At 34.9% G+C, this 16,460-nt stretch overlaps 1 protein-coding gene across 9 annotated transcripts in view; it reads right to left on the bottom strand.

The window, feature by feature from the left end:
• Positions 1 to 16,460, bottom strand: part of YAF2 (YY1 associated factor 2) — a 72,393-nt gene that overhangs the window by 36,719 nt on the left and 19,214 nt on the right. For 2 of the 9 annotated variants that reach the window (XM_069094210.1, XM_069094209.1), the window contains exons 3-4: positions 13,282 to 13,367; positions 667 to 856 (exon numbers count right to left, since the gene is read on the bottom strand). The exons of 2 other annotated variants lie outside the window; for them this stretch is intronic. In XM_069094210.1, coding sequence (XP_068950311.1) covers positions 667 to 856; positions 13,282 to 13,367 — 276 coding nt within the window. Of the gene's footprint in view, positions 1 to 666; positions 857 to 13,281; positions 13,371 to 16,460 lie in introns of those variants that run through there. 5 more of the 9 variants (XM_069094213.1, XM_069094212.1, XM_069094211.1 and 2 more) reach the window with 4 other exon arrangements.

Raw genomic sequence — 16,460 nt, 5'->3', positions numbered from 1 at the left:
AGTGCACCTTCACTACAGTAGCAATCTCAATAGGGCTTATTTTCGGGGGAGGGCTTATTTTAGAGGAATCTTACACAGTAATGGGGAGGGCTTATTTTCAGGATAGGTCTTATTATCGGGGAAACACGGTAACAGTTAAGTTAAGGGTTATTTGTTGCATACTTTATAAAAAGAATTTTTTGAAACAGGGTTCCTATACACTTTTTTGGTACTTTTAAAAAGGTAATTCAATTTACCAAAATTGATTTACACAAATTTTGGAAAAATACATCAGTCTGTGAAATGGGATATAATCTCCTTAACTATGTAAAATAAGCTTTCTACATTTAACAACTAAAAGACACTAACTTCCTTAAACTATATAGAATTTAAGACAAAAATGTCTCCCCATGTACCAACTTCTTTTTTTAAGATTCTTTACAAAGAGAAGAGACTTAAAAATGTCTCAAGTTTGAGAAAACTGGATTACTTACCAGCAACTGGAGTTATCCTATTGGGAATTTTCCCTCACAGATCCACACTGTCTTGCCAATCTGTTCAGCATCAGATTCTTCTTGATGGCCATCCACTGGAACTGAGAGGGCATGCAGTACAGATGTATATGTAAGAAAGTGGGGGAAGAAAATTTGGGAGATGCTAGAGACATGCTTCAGTGTACTTGCTTACCTTCCTGAAATTTGAAATTTCAACGGTTCCATGGTCCTCGAGGCATTCACAATAACTTCAAAGTATGTGGATCTGTGGAGATTACCCAATAGAACTCCAGTTACTGGTAAGTGATCCAGCTTTTTCTTCTCTATCAGAATAAGAACATTATTCAAACCAATGCTATTTAATTTTAGGTCTTTATTGAGAACTACAAAGGAAAAGGTTATAAATGCATTAGTCATATGTACATTCATCAGGAAAATACATTTACACAAAAACTTGCCAGAATTTTCCATTTTCATAAATGATGTCATTGCACACATTTTAAAATATTACTTTAGTTACTCAGTGTATAAACTAAGCAGAATCTGTTTCATGTATAAAGAAAAACGATACATTTCATATCATTAATATTTAGCCAAAATGTTTGTGTAAATCAAAACTGTGAAAATTTATTCCACAGGGGGTTAACAATTTTAAATCTAGGAAAGGGATCAGGAATGCTACTAAAGCACTATCAATTTTGCAAGTCCTTCAAATAACTGTTCACAAAAAAGAAAAAAAAAGTATTACTCAAAGTTAAATTAAATATTCATTATTAAAATTTTTAATGCTTATATTCCTTAGGATAATGAGAAAGAAATTTAAAATATGTAATGATAAAGGAACTTGTTTGAAGGAAAAGAACCTATTTGAAGGTGCTTTTCTTTTAAAAAAAAATTGATCTCATATTTACATTCTTTAAGTTCCAAATATATATACCACCACTATCCCCAATCCTGCAAAGTCATCCCTTTTACACCTGCATAGTCATACACTGTAACAGAAAAGAAAAATGCAGTTCAACAAAACTAAACAACACATCCATTAAGTCTGGCGCCATACATAATGTTCTATATCCAGTCTCCAACTTTGCAAGAAAGGAGTGGGACATATTTTCTCCCTCCTTTGACACCCAGATTGTTCTTTGTAATTTGAAAGCTTAATAATCCAAAGCCCCATGTCTTCTCCTCTCCAACCTAATTAAACATAATAGAGTTTCCAAAGGCTTCACCAAGTCTGTTATCTTCCTCTAAACGGAAAACAAAATTTTATCATGTTTCTTTTAAAATAAACTGCTCAAAACTATGACATTCTAGATATGTTCTAACCATCAAGTCTTATAGTTTCTTCTTTCAAAGCATCTCTCATATATGCCGCCTTTTTTCCACTCACAAAGCAGTCACTCTTGATACAGGTGTTCAACATCTCAATTACTGCAATAGCATTCTAGTTGGAATTCCTGCCTCAAGTCTGTTCTCCATTTCAGTTACAAGTCTGACCATCACACGCACAAGCAAATGCACACACACCAACCCTCAATACAGTAAATAGAGCACCGGCCCTGGAATTAGAAGGACCTGAGTTCAAATCCAGCCTCAGACACTTAACACAAAAACTAGTTGTGTGACCTTGGGCAAGTCACTTAATTGGCTTACCTTCCCCCCTCCAAAAAAAAAAAGAAAAAAAATTCCAGTGGCTCCCTATTACCTCAGGATCTACTACAAAATCTGTTTGGCTTTGAAAGCCATTCATAACTTTCTACTTTTCCATTATTCTTATACTTTATACCCCCCTCCATTACTCCCCTTCAGGTACGCTATGAATAAGCAATATTTGCCTCCTTGCTTTTTATTACTTGCAAAAGACAGAAATGTCATATCCAGACTTTGTTCTCTGTCCCCAAGTTGAAATGCTCTCACCTCCTTACTTTTACTTTCACCTCCTACCTTCCTGGTGTTCTTCAAGACTCAGTTCAAATCTCATCTTCTGCAGAACTTTCCCAGTCTCCTTATCTAACAACCTCACTTCTAGTGCCTTTTCTCTGGGATTATCTCCTCTCATTTATATTGTAAGTACATAGTTCTTTGCGTGTTGACTTTCTATTAGAATGTAAATTTCTTCACAGCAGGAACTATATTGTTACCTTTATTTGTATCCTGGGTACACAGTAAACGCTAAAAATGTTTGTACACTGTCTGTTTGAAGAAACATGGCAGAGTATAGCAGTACTGTAATATCCCTTATTCTGGGCACTATGCTTCTGTTAGCTTATATTTACTAAAACTGTATTTACTATTTATTTTAACATAATTACTGTAAACTTATATGGATTTTACTATACAAGCTTCCCTCCTATATCTAGACACTTTTCCTTTGTCTAGCATAAGATTTAAAAAAAAATCAACTGCATACCTATAAGACTTTATATTTGACATCCTCTTACTGAAATAAGTTTACCCATAATACAAGCCTTGATGGCTATATCTTTCTGGACCACAATTCTGTCAACCCAGCCTCTCTCTCCCAGCTTCACTGAATTTTGAAAATTTTAGAAGCATATTATCTATACCCTTCATTCAATTGAATAAGAAAAAGGGTGAATATAATGGGATCATAGAAAGAACCTTGTGGCATCCTCACTAGATACATAATTCCAGTCTGACATTAATCTATTAATAAAAATCACTGTATCAGGTTTGGAATCCACCTAACTATATTAGCCAGCATCAAGCCCACATTTGTTCATCTTGTCCATAAGAACACCACAAGAGACTATCAGATAACTTATGTCAAAAGAAAGACTATTATGAATATGGATCTGTTTGGGAAATAGATTAGTCTGGCATGACTTGTTCTTGATGAACCCATGCATCATTGTGTAAGTACTAATTAATTATCCCTTTGATCTAGAATTTCATCTAGAATTTTGCTCTTGAGACATTAACCTCAGGCTCAAAAGCCTTGAGTTTTTTTTAATCTAATTAACTTTTTGAAAATTTGGACATTTGCTCATCTTAAAAGACTTTTAGAATCTCTCCTACTCACAATCTTTCAAAAGTTATAAAGAGTACCTACAAATTTTTTAAATGCTCTAGATTATAGTTCACAGCAGCATGGATTTATAGATGAAAAGGATGTTAGAGCTCAAAAATTTGAACCCCCTCAATTTACAGATGAAGAAATTGAAGCCCAGAGTGGTTAAATGACTTACTGAGGTCAGATCCAGGATTTGAACTGAAGTTTTCCAACATCAAATCTAGCACTTTTTCCCCCCACAGAGGCATGGGTGGCCAAATCAGTGAAAAGGTATTTTATCTTCTTGTTTACATAGGGACAGAGGATGGCAGAGCAGAAAAAAAGTCACAAAAAATCTGGGTTCAAATTCCCTCTCTGCTATTTATTGTGTGACCATGAATAATTCATAACCCTTACATTTCATTTTACTGATGAATGAAATGAAAAGTAACAACTGTCATTACCAACAACACAATGTGATGGGGTTTAAATTTGATATTCTATATAAAAACATTTTGTAAGGGGAGGCCAGGTGGCTCAGCGAGTAAGAGCACTGGCTCCAGTGTCAGGATGACCTGGGGATCAAATCTGGGCTCAGATACTCAGCACCACACCCAGAAATAACTGGCCATGTAACCTTGAGCAAGTTACTTAACCCCGATTGCTTAAAAAAAAAAAAATTGTAAATGTTAACAGTACTATACAATTATCAGTCATTATTATTCAGATACAATTTTGAACTAATTTCTGGGTAAAGATCATTAACTTTAGTAAAGAAAACAAAAGAATTGAATAGCTACATCTTTGTCATTTTTCATCCATAAAACAAGTTCTATTCCTTCTTTTAGAGTCTTCTGTCAACAAAGTTTTTAAAAAAGGCACCTTTTAAGCCCGTTAGGGGGTTTAATAATCTTGATATTATTCATATAGACCTATACAATTTTTTGTGCTTCTTATCAGTTACCTGCCCTTGGGATAGTTTGTTTTTAATATCTGATTTTTTCCCCCACTATCTTACTCTTTATGAAAATTGTAATCTTTCTCATTATTATCTTCAACGATTCTTATAAAATGGTAATATTCCATTATATTCAAGTACCACAAGTTGCTTAGCCATTCTTTAATCAATGGGCATCTATTTGCTTTGTTTCCTAATCTTTGCTACTACAAAAAGTGCTGCTATAAACATATCAATGTATGCGGGAACTTTCAAAGCCCTTCTCAGAGTATAAGTCCGATAGTGGAATCCCTGGGTCAAAGGGTCTAGACATTTTTGTGACTTTATTTGCATAATTCCAAATTGTTTTCCAATTATATTAGCTCAGAGCCCCACAGATAATATATAAATATGCACATCTTCCTACAATCCCTCAAACAATGACTACCACTCTAGTCTTTGGTCATTTTTGTCAATTTGTTGGTTATGAGTTCAAACCTAAGGGTTGTTTGATTTGCATTTCTCTTATTATTAGGATTTCTCATTCTTTCATATGGTTATTGACAGTTTTTAACTCTTCTTTTGAATTCATTTGTTCATATTCTTTGACCACTATCTGGGAATAGCTTCTCATCTCATATCTCTTCATTGTCTATCTATGTTGTATAACAAACCCTAGCAGTACTGTACTGCCGGCAGAGTTATAAATTGGTTCAGTCATCCTGAAAAGAAATTTGAAACTAAAGCAAAAAAAGTTATTGAACTACACATATTCTTAGACCCAGTCATACCTCTATAATATCTGTACCCTGAAAAGATCAAAGAAAAGAGGAACAGGATACATACATACATACATACATACACACACACATTTGTAGCAGCTCTTTCTGTGGTGGCAAAGAACTACAAACTGAGGGGAGGGTCCATCAATTGGGAAATGAACAAATTATGGTATATGAATGCAATGGAATCTTATTTATTATAAGAAATGATGAGGTTAATGGTTTCAGATAAAGCTGTGAAGATTTATTTGAATTGATGCACAGTGAAGTGAAGAGAACCAGAAAAACAATTTAGATGATAATAATTTTATAAAAAAATAACTTTACAAGACTTAAAAACTCTGATAAATGCAATGATCAATTATGATTCCGGAATACATAAAACATATTACCCACCTCCTGAGAGAGAAGTAATGGACTCAGAGTACAAAAAGATAGAGATACACACATACACACACACACACACACACACACACACACACACAGACCAATGAGAGAAGTTGTTAAGTTGTTTTGCTTATCCATATTTATCACAAGAGGTACATTTTTCTTGTAACGAAAGTTATGGGGAGAAAAAGAATTGGTTAACTGAAATTATTATGTAAAATTATGTAAAATGTAATCATAATATGTAATGTAAATTATGTAAAAAAGAATGTAAATTAACTTTGGCAGTATTGTTGTTGAGCAGCCATGAACACTACATATCACCCCAGCTATTTAAATAATTATTTGGCTAAGCGGCACTCTGTAATTGAATATACACAAGTATCTGTTGTGTTTCAGTAGACCAAAACCCAAACACTTTATAGATTTTTTAGTTAGCTGGAATGGAATTTCTCTTTCGATTTCTGTCTCTTAGATTTTGTTAGTACTATAAAAAGAAATGCCACTGATTTCTATGGGTTTATTTTATAGTCTAAAGCTACTGTCCCAATTAGTATCTTTGATTCTGTAGAACCTTTTCTAAATAAAGTTATCATGCCATGAGCAAATAGAGATAAATTTATCTCCTCATTACTATCTTTATAGCTTTAATTTCTTTTTCTTGCCTTATTTCTGCTGCTTGCATTTCCAGAACTGTGTCAAGTAATAGTGAGAGGAATAAGCATCCTTGTCTTTTCACTGAGAAAGCTTCTAGTATATCTTCATTAGAAATTATATTTGCTACTAGTTTTAGATATTTTTATGGTATTCAAAGGGTTTTGTATGCCTATACTTTCTAGAGTTTTTTTTTAAGCACAAATCAGTGTTGTAGTTAGACAAACATTTGTGTAGTTTTACACACTACTGAAATAATCCAGTAATTTTGAAATGTTTTTGTTTTTAATATGATTAATTATATTATTTTTTGTAATGATGACCTATCCTTGCTTCCCTGGTATAAATACAAGTTGGTCATAATGAATGATTTCTTGGATGAATTACTGTAGTGTCTGAAATTTTATTTAAAAAAATTTTTTTTATCAATATTCATTAATGATACTGGTCTATAGTTCTGTGCTTTATCTTATTTATCTTTATCTTCTGGGCTTTATATATTCTGTGCTTTGTCCATGGTTTAAGTATTAGAGCTGTATTTTTCTCATAAAAGGAGCCTAGTAAAGTACCTTCTTTCTCAACTTTTGAGAATAACTAGTCTAGTATAAGCATTAATTATTTTTAAAAGTGTGTTAGAATTCTCCTGTGATTCCATCCAGATCAGGAGTTTTTGTTATTAGTAGTTCCTTTACAGCTGTTCTGTTTTTTTCCTAAGTGTAGCTTATTTAAATTCTCTAATTTGTCTTCTAATAGTTTTCTATTTTCTATTTTTCAAAGTATTCCTCTAAATCTTATGTTCTCAGTTTTAGTAGCATCGAGCACATAGTTCTACAAGTTCCAATATTTTTAATTTTGATTTTGTTGTGATTTTTACCTTGTTCATTTTCTATTTTGTTGATTTGACTTATTGCCCTTTTCTTTTTGCTGCCATTGGAGGTTACCAGGGTTAAGTGACTTGCCCAGTGTCACACAGTTAGTTCCTCCTAACACCAAGGCCAGTGCTCTATCCACTGCACCACCTAGCACCCCCATGCCCTCTTTTTTTAGTCAGGTTAGTTAGAGGCTTATCAATTTTGTTAATACAGAACTAGCATTTAAGTTTCACCATTTCTATGGGGTTTTTTGGTTTGTTTGCTCATCTCTTTCTCCTATTTTTCAATGTCTAGCTTTTTTGCTTATTTTAGATTTACTCATTGACTTTCTAATTTTTAATGCATATTTACAATTCTCTTGAAAGATTGCTTTCACTGCATCCCAAAAATTTTAGTCTTGTTCCATCATTATTTGTAATAATATGTTCAATTTTTATAAAAGTTCCATGTGGGGCAAAAAAATACATGCATTCTTTTAACAGTCCTAATAAGAAGATACCATCAGTTTTTTAGGTATAGTTTCTCCCTTTTGTTTACAGTGTGTGTGTGTGTATATGTATATGTGTGTGTGCATACACACTATAAATGTCCAAAATAGAAAGGGTCATTAAAGTTTTCTGCAATTGCCATTATTGTATTACTACATCTTTTTGTAATTCAGTTAATTTCTCCTTGGTGAATTTAGATCCTAAGGGATGAGTCACATGCATTTAATGTTGATACTAGTTTGTTATCTAGTGTCCCTTTCAGCCTAATGTAGTTTTCTTGCCTATTTCTTTTGGTGGTGTGAATTTTTGTTTTTGCTTTGTCTGATGGCATAATTGCAATTCCTGTCTTTTTTTAATTCACTTGATAAATAACAAATTTCTTGGTTACATAGTAAAATCTTCTGCTTCAAATTCTTTTCTTAGGGCTGTTTTTTTTTTCTTTTCACATTCTGTATCTTTTTCTAAAAAAGGTCAACAAGGACTCCTTGTTCTCTTCATTAATTTTCTTCTATTTCTATTCTAGACTTTTATTCTTTTAATTCATGGTCTTATATCATTCCTTCTTTAGTCTCTTCCTCATGGAATTAAAGCTCTTTGGAACCTATTTTGGGTTGCTTTTTGAAACGGTTTCTATGTCATTGTGTTGTATATGCTGCTCCCCCTCCTTTTTTTCTGCTGTGCCTCACTCTTAGTATCAATTCCTACAGGAATTAGGGAGCACAGAAATATTGCCCCACAATAGAAATTTTCCCATATCCCTGAATTCCTGATTGTATAGTTCATTACTACCTCTTCCTCCCCATTAACTTTTTTTTCATCAATTACCATGAAATCTCTCCTCTCTGCATCCATCTTTCTGAATGCTTATTGCTTTGTGTGAGTTCTGATTAACCTTATTCTGAAGGAAGCTGCTGACCACTGAGGCACAATAATCTGCTCCTCAGATCTGAGATGCCTCTAAGCACCAAATTCCTACATATTTTACATTTCAAGTGATCATCTCCCATGTCCCCCTGAATGCGAGTTCTTCAGTGGGACCCACTTCCATCAGTGAATCAAAATCCATTCTCCCTCAGACTCTCTGCTTCCTAAGGGACTTTTAAGGATTATTTTCCCTTCACTGCTGATCAATGACTTGATTAGAATACATCTTACTGTCTATGTGCCTCTCCCATTATAAAGTTCAGTCCTACTTAAAATACTGATTCGCCTGTAAGCTGAGAGTTACTCATGGTGCTTCAAGGCCTATTCCTCCACCATTACTTCAACTATTTAAGTTCTACTTTCATCACTGTCTGTTTACATACTTTTAGAAAATCTTTTTTCTTAACAAAAATGTGGCAAAGGAAAGAGCACCAAAGGAGGGAGTCAGGAAAACCAGATTTTGCCACTGACCACCTGTGACCTACTGGGCAAGTTGCTTCTCATTTCTGGAACTCATATCAGCTATAAAATAAAGGGGTTAAATTAAATGAAAAGAAAAAAGAAAATCTTTTTAATAATCCCTCTGTTGTTTGTTGTTGACTTACTCTCTAGGTATATTTCTCTGTCTAGTTTTTATGTCTTTGTGTGTGTGGGGGGGGGAGTTTAGAAAGGAGAAGGGGGTAAGTGTTCCTAGCTGTATTTGTTTTACCTTTTTTATGTTTCTGTAGTTTGGGGTATTTGCAAAGCAAATACTCTGATCATGTCTGGGTTTTTGGGGGGAGAGTTGAAGGGGGTTGGGTTGGGGATTTTTTGGTAGGAATGCTTCAAATCCCTCTAATCAAATGTCCATCTTTTTTCATTGATGATTAGACTCAGATTTGTAGACTATGTCCCTTTGGATTGAATCTTGAACGCCTATGCTCTTTAAAAACTCATTATTCCATTCCCTTCTACAATAAATGGTAGATACAGGAGAGTCTTGTATTATTACAATTCTCTTATCTTTGAAGGTCTTTTTGCTGGCTACTTTAAAAAAAATGGTAGTCTGTGTTCTGAATTGTCTGATTCAGCCACTAAGTGGGTAAGGTTTTGTTTGTTTTTCTTCAGGCCACCAATGGAGTTTTTTGATTGGCACTTTGATTTCAGTGTTCCAAGATTTGGGCAGTTTTGTTGTATTATCTCTTGCATTATAGTATTCAGGGTTTTTTATTTTTGTTTCTGAGAGATCTATAATCCTTAAGTTATCACTAGGCATCTTGCTTTGATATCAATATGTTTTGCTTATATGGATATCATTTTTTTAAACATCACTGCTTTTTGCTTTTTCTTCCAGAATGGAAGTGCAAATACATAAAAGTGAAAGACAATCATTTGTTTTTTCATTGGTTTCTTGAGGGAAATTATTAATCACTATGGATTCAAGGCTTTCTAATATACTAATTACAGATGTCATGTAGGCCATAAATTCTGCTTTCACAGTTCTTATTCCTCACATTTAGAAACATCTTGTTGTCTTTTCCATGCTTTCCTAGAAAGCCACAAGGTCATCTGTCTCATGGATGTTGCTTCATTTTCCTTTTTTTTTTAATATTTATTTAGAGATATTTAGACTCATTCAGCTGTCCTAAAAGTGATCTTCCCTTCTATTTTTAATATTTTCCTTGATGATTTGTTCTAATGTTTTTAATTGCGTTTTCTACCTCCTAAAATCTTTAGTAATTTTAGTCTTTTTTCCTTATATTCTCTTAAATCTCACTTTCTGATTTCTTCTCCTCTGATGGTGAATGTCCAAGGGCTAGATTTCAAAGCTATCTCAGCTTCTTCCCACACTGAGGAATTCACTTCTCTCTGGCTTCAGCCCCAAATGACTTCTGGAGTGGGGCTGGGTGGGAATTCAAATGGTCCTAGTTTGATACCAGTCCCCCATTTCCTTTGGCTTGGTGGAACCCAACCCTCTCCTCCCCTTCCCCCAATACATGCTGGCACTCTGCTCCAGCTCCCTTTCTGGCTAAGTACTCCTTCACCAAGGCAGGGACACGGCAGTCTCAGGCAGAGTAAGCTTCAACTTTTCTAATACCTCTACTTTCTCTGCATGGCTATGGGGGGGGCGGAGGGAGGGAAGGGTATGGGGAAGAGTGCTGAAGAGGGAAGAATTAAGTTTCTGATGCTTGTTTTCACAGAATGGTTGGGTGAGAAAATTGCTAGGTGGATCCCAGAGCACTAGTACATATCTCCCACTATGTAGCTCTGCCCAAATATGCAGGCTGGTGGGAGAGAGGTGTGTTAATTAAGTAAGAGTATCAGGGAATAGTTTTCTTTGCTGTTAACTAATCAAGTTGCTACCTCTTTAAGGCTCTTGGTATGAAAACAATATACCTCTCAGGGAATTTTGAGAGTTCAGAGGATCTTAGGAAGTCTAGTTCTCCATTTTGTTTATCATGTGATTGGAACGCCCTTATATGTCTTTTAAAATTCTAAATGATTGAGTTCCCTGCATAAAGTCTATGATTTAGAAATTTGTCTCTTACAGGAACAATTTCCATTGGTATCAACAGAAATCATGTTGTTTACAGCATTCCATCCCTCTTACCATGCACAATCTCAAGCTATGGAATCCTACATATACTTCCTCTTAGCTGTTTAAAATAGTTTCTTCCCACATCTTGTTTCAGAATTGGACTATGTCAAGGTATTCTTCTCCTTAGCACTCATGAATCTAAGATGTCATGGTTATGTCTTTCTCTTAATTCTATCTCAGAAACCAGTTCCTCCTAGTGGTCAAAATCAGATCAAGGACACTAGTTCCCCTTCACCCTTCCTATATTTTATGGTCTAGATACATGGTCTTCCTGGCTATTCCTCCTATACAACATTCCATTTCCCATCTCTGCCTTTGCAACAGCTATTCCCCATGTCTGGAATGTAACTCCTCCTCATCTCTACCTTTTAGAATCCCCTGTTTGCTTGAAAATTAATTTCAAATGCTGTCTTCTTCCCCTTCCCCTAATCCCCTTAGCTACTAGTGCACCCCATTACCCTGTACATACTTATATATGTACATGTAGTTTTCACGGATAGAATGTAAGCTCCTTGGAGCTTTGTTTCATTTTTTGTATCCTCAGAGCTTCCTCCACAAAGTCCTACTCTGATACTTCATCATGGTATAGATGTAACCCTGGATCCTCAAGGCTATGGAAGTTTCTACCATCTCAGAAAAGCATCTATGAGAGCCCTGGTAAAAGACCAAGTCTATTTCCCAACTAACTACAGAGAGAGACATCACCAGTACAAGGGCCAGCAGGTAATGAATTTGTTTTTGGCCACAGCAAACAACAAATTCTAAAAAATGTAAATGCCCTCAGACCCGTCCATTCTCCTTTTCCTTCTACAGTGATGGTAGCATATAGCCAAGAAAGAAAACAAGAGAGTGGGTGCTAAAAATCATGATTTTTAGGCTATCAATATACTCTAACTTGACTACTAGTACTCTAAATGTGAGATCTTCATACAATTACCAAGAGTAGACATATTGCTAAAGGATCTGAATATGAAATATTGACATTCTTGCTATAATCAAAACCAGAAGAAAGAAAGCAGTTTCAGCTAAATGGAAAGATGACACATTCATCAGAAAGGTAAAGAAAACAGTTAGTAAAATGGGTTTTATTTTACCACCAAAAACAAGAATATTTGTTCATCATGTGTTACAGTACTAACAAATCAGACAACACATGCACAGTGCTTTGCAAACTTTAAAGAGCAATATAAATGCTAGCTAGCAGCAGTAGTAGTAGTAGTATTAACCAAAAAAACCCAACTCCACAATAACTGAAGCTTATATACCAAAATCTGTTTCCATGGTTGAAGAGGTAGAGAAAAATCTATGAAGGTACTTGATAAGATCCTCCACACTAAATCAATAAACAATGACATCTCGTTACTCTAATAGGAAGGTAGAAAAGGTAAGGAAGGGGAGAAGTATAGGAGAGCATGGTTCTGAGAGAAGGAAGTCGAAAGTTCAAAGACTTGCAGATTACACAGAAGCTCCATGCCTCTTCAGTATGAAAAATTTCTTAAAGAAAAGAATTGATAGGTGTTATCAAATAACATCATAAAAAACAAAAACTATTTTTTACAAAATTGAAAAAGACTTGTTTTTGATATGAAAGTTGTCAGGTGGTTCTTAATACCTAAACTTGTTGAATAGCCTTCTCCTGTTATGCTAAGTTTCTTTTTGCTAACTGTTGAATAATTTTAACATATTTCATTTTGTTCTAATACTGAACCTAAGCACCTCGAAGCTGTCCTGAGTCAAGGAACATCCCAGAATACATGTCAATATAAAATCTTTGTGAAAGTCATCTATACACAAACTCAAAGTATACCTGACGATGCTATTTGTAGAAAACAAGCCGACTTCTACAAACAAGATTCGTCAATGGCTCACATATGCACCATTTCACAATGAAGTGGAAGATATAGAGAACATAAGATTCCACTGGTCATTACTAAAGTCTTTGATTTAGTAGAAGAAGATGGCACCTTATAAATGCTTTTACAATTAAATATCTACTATCCAGACATCAAAATAATTCAAAACTGCTTGAAAAATCTAACAACTGAAATAACCCTGTTCAAACAATCCTCTGGATAATAAACAACAGATGAGGCATAAAACAGGGAGATGCCAAAGGTATTTGCCACTGTGATGGACAAGATCCAGTGAAGAGTCCAAGTTGAAGAGGAATTACCTGTAGACGGTGAGGTCCTCCAGATGTTCATGTTTGTGGATGACACTGTGCTGATTACATCAAGCCCGGGAACACTGCAGAGCCTCCTGGAAGAGATCTGTAATCACTCAAAGGAGTCTGGACTACCTATCCACACAGGAAAGATCAAATGGATGAAGAACATCCATTGTACAAAATAGACATGCATTTAGAGAGACAATCTATAAAGAGTTTACCCATCAGGTGTATATATCTGGGTAAGACAGTACAGATGGGTAATGAGGTGGGCCCAGAGTTGAACTGGTGAAGAGCATGCTAAATTGACTTGAGGAAAATGCAAAGCTCATTGATCTCAAAGCTTAACATGATGGCAAAGGCATACCTTTTAATGTCTTACCAGCATTATTTTTTGGCAGCAAGACATGGAATTACAAAGAACTAAAAATAAGTAGCACACACAGAAGGCAATGGATAAAATACATGGTGGGAATATTTAGAATTTAACAGCTAACTAGGAAGGAATTCTGAATAACAGAGTAAAAGATATCAAGGAATCACATGATAGGAAGAGAAGATGGGCTGGCCACATGACAAGAGCAAGGGATGACAGGTTAGACAGTCACAGTGCTCCAATGGTAGACTGTGATATCAGGAAAAACCAAGGAAGGATTCCAGCATGTTGGGCCACTATGACAAACTTATGGAAGCACATGGATAAGAACCACACAGGATGGACACACACGAATGAGTTGCAACCTGAGTCACTGGAGAAAACTTCTGAATCTATGAGACCACAGAACCATTTGAGTATTTGTATATTATCCCAATTGCCTAGTAGGCACTTAACAAATGCTTAGGGATTAAAGTTTAAAATCTCCTCAGCTGCTTTTTAATATAGAGCAGGAGTTCTTATCATTTTTGGTGTCACAAAAACCTTTCACCATCTGATTTCATTACACTGGCCTGGTTACTGTTCCACAAACAATACACTTTATCTCATAACTTTATGCATTATTACCTGTTTTCCCCCATACCTGAAACACTCTCCTCATTTCCACTTCCTGGTTTCCAATTCCCATAATGCTATAGTGCTTTCCTTCTGAAAGTTTATCTCCAATTTATTCTTAAATACCTTTTTTGTACATTGTCGTTTTCTTAAGGGTTGAGAAAGGCTTTTATTATTATTTTATTTTTCATTTCTTTGTATGCCAGGAGTTTATGTCTCTGGCACATAACAATTGCTTTTTTATTTGAACTGGTGAAAGCTAAGGACCCTTTCTCAAAATGTTTTTAAATGCATAAAACAAAATATGTAGGAGTGAAATGGAAGCCAATATTATTAAAAATAGATTTATCAAAATATTTTTAAAATCAAGCTCACAGATATCAGATGTAAACTGTCAAACTCTTATTATAAAACCCAAAAGACTGTCACCCACTGATTTTAAAGCCTAAAAGAATGTCACTCATCAATTTAAGTGAATGTCACTTGTGTTTTTAGTCTTTCAGTTAAAATACTTTAATATGCAGTATGTTTTAAGCCTATTTTTAAAAATATACAGTAATTCTTTCCTTATCTGGAGTCATTAGGAAATGAGGTCATAGGATATAATAAGAGTTAAGCATGACATCCTGAAGAACTCATTGATCATAACCATTTCATTTTACAGATGAGGACACTGATGTCCAGACAGTATAGGTGACTTGAAGGTCACACAGGGAATAAGCTGAAAAACTGTCTTCCACTGAACAGAAATACATAAAAAATTTCATTTAAGCACTAATACTTTGTTTTGAAGGGAAATGGATAAGATGTATTACAGACCACTTTCTTCACAAAATATTGTGAACACCTAGCTTTTTCTTAAATCTCTACTATACCACAGTGATGCCTTTTCATAGATTAGCAAGGAATGAAGGCCAAATAGGCCCATGTTATTTTTTTATCTTGTTTTTTAATTGTTCTGCTTACTGATTATTTCTGTGTGCTTACAGCCACCTTCATTTCCCTTACTACCTAGCTTTGACAAATGGATATTAGACACTGAGCTTTTTAAGGAACCAAAGCATACTATAGAGCTACACATCAAAGCTCAACTACTTCACCTGTAGGAGGGTTTTAACTACATAGAATCTATTTTTGCCCTTGGCACATTTCTGTCTTGGTTATCTAGTTTCCTAGTCTTCAACAAAAGTTTCAAAGTATCAAATTACATTGAGGAGGGGTGGGGGAATAACAGATTTAAGAAATAAAAAGGTATCTCTGATGTAATCTAATCTAAGCCTTTTTTGTACTTGTGGGATTTGAGTCCTTGAGGCATTTATTAACTTATCTAAAGTCACCCAAGCAGGGAATGGCAGAGTTGAGATTTCAATCCTGGTCCTCTAACTCCAAATTTAACACTCTTCCCCTTGCTTCATACTGCCTCCAAAAGATTAAAGCATGTAAAACAGAAGAGCAGGGCTTCAATCTTTAAGTCTCTAACTTTCTATCTACTTGGGTTATCACCCTGTTATTCTAGGCCTTAGAAGTATGGTACTTCATCTCCATATTATGGGGCAAACATATTTACAGAATGGGGGACAAGTGTGTTAACACTGGGGCACTGGGGTCTGGTTCCCCAAGGTAGGGTGGTAGGGAGAGGAGAGAGCCATGTGGCCAGGGACTCAGGCACCATGAACAGTTTCAGCAAGGAAGATTAGTAATCAGAGAATAACAAGAAGTTGGAATGAAGAATAAAACTTTGTAAAGAAATTAAGTATAATACTAAGTGGACAGGAAAGACTTGGTATACTTGCACTTATACTTAACTTTTACTGTAAATTTAAGAAGATTTCAATTTTCAGTTCAGTTCAATTAAGATTTATTAAGCACTTATATATAAAGCCCTATGTGACCAAGAGTAGTAATAATTCAGCATACATATATAGAAAGACTTTCCAATAAGACTGGATTGAAAAACAGTCAAGAGCTCTTCCATGACTGTGGCAGATTATGATGCAGATTATCTCACTAAATATTTTCTCCTGGAAATATGGAATCTGATAGGTGATAATAATAATACTGTCAGCTAACAACTAATATTGCACTTTAAAGTTTGCAAAGCTCTTTACAAATATTATATTCCTTTATCTCCACAACAAGCTTGAAAAGTGGGTGCTCTTATTATCTTCATTTTACAAAAGAGAAAACTGAAGAC

Source organism: Petaurus breviceps, unplaced genomic scaffold (genome assembly GCF_028583685.1).
Source record: "Petaurus breviceps papuanus isolate PSGF00001 unplaced genomic scaffold, PetGlider_PUasm1.0 216, whole genome shotgun sequence".
Lineage (NCBI taxonomy): Eukaryota > Metazoa > Chordata > Mammalia > Diprotodontia > Petauridae > Petaurus > Petaurus breviceps.
This window is presented reverse-complemented; position numbering and strand designations above follow the sequence as displayed.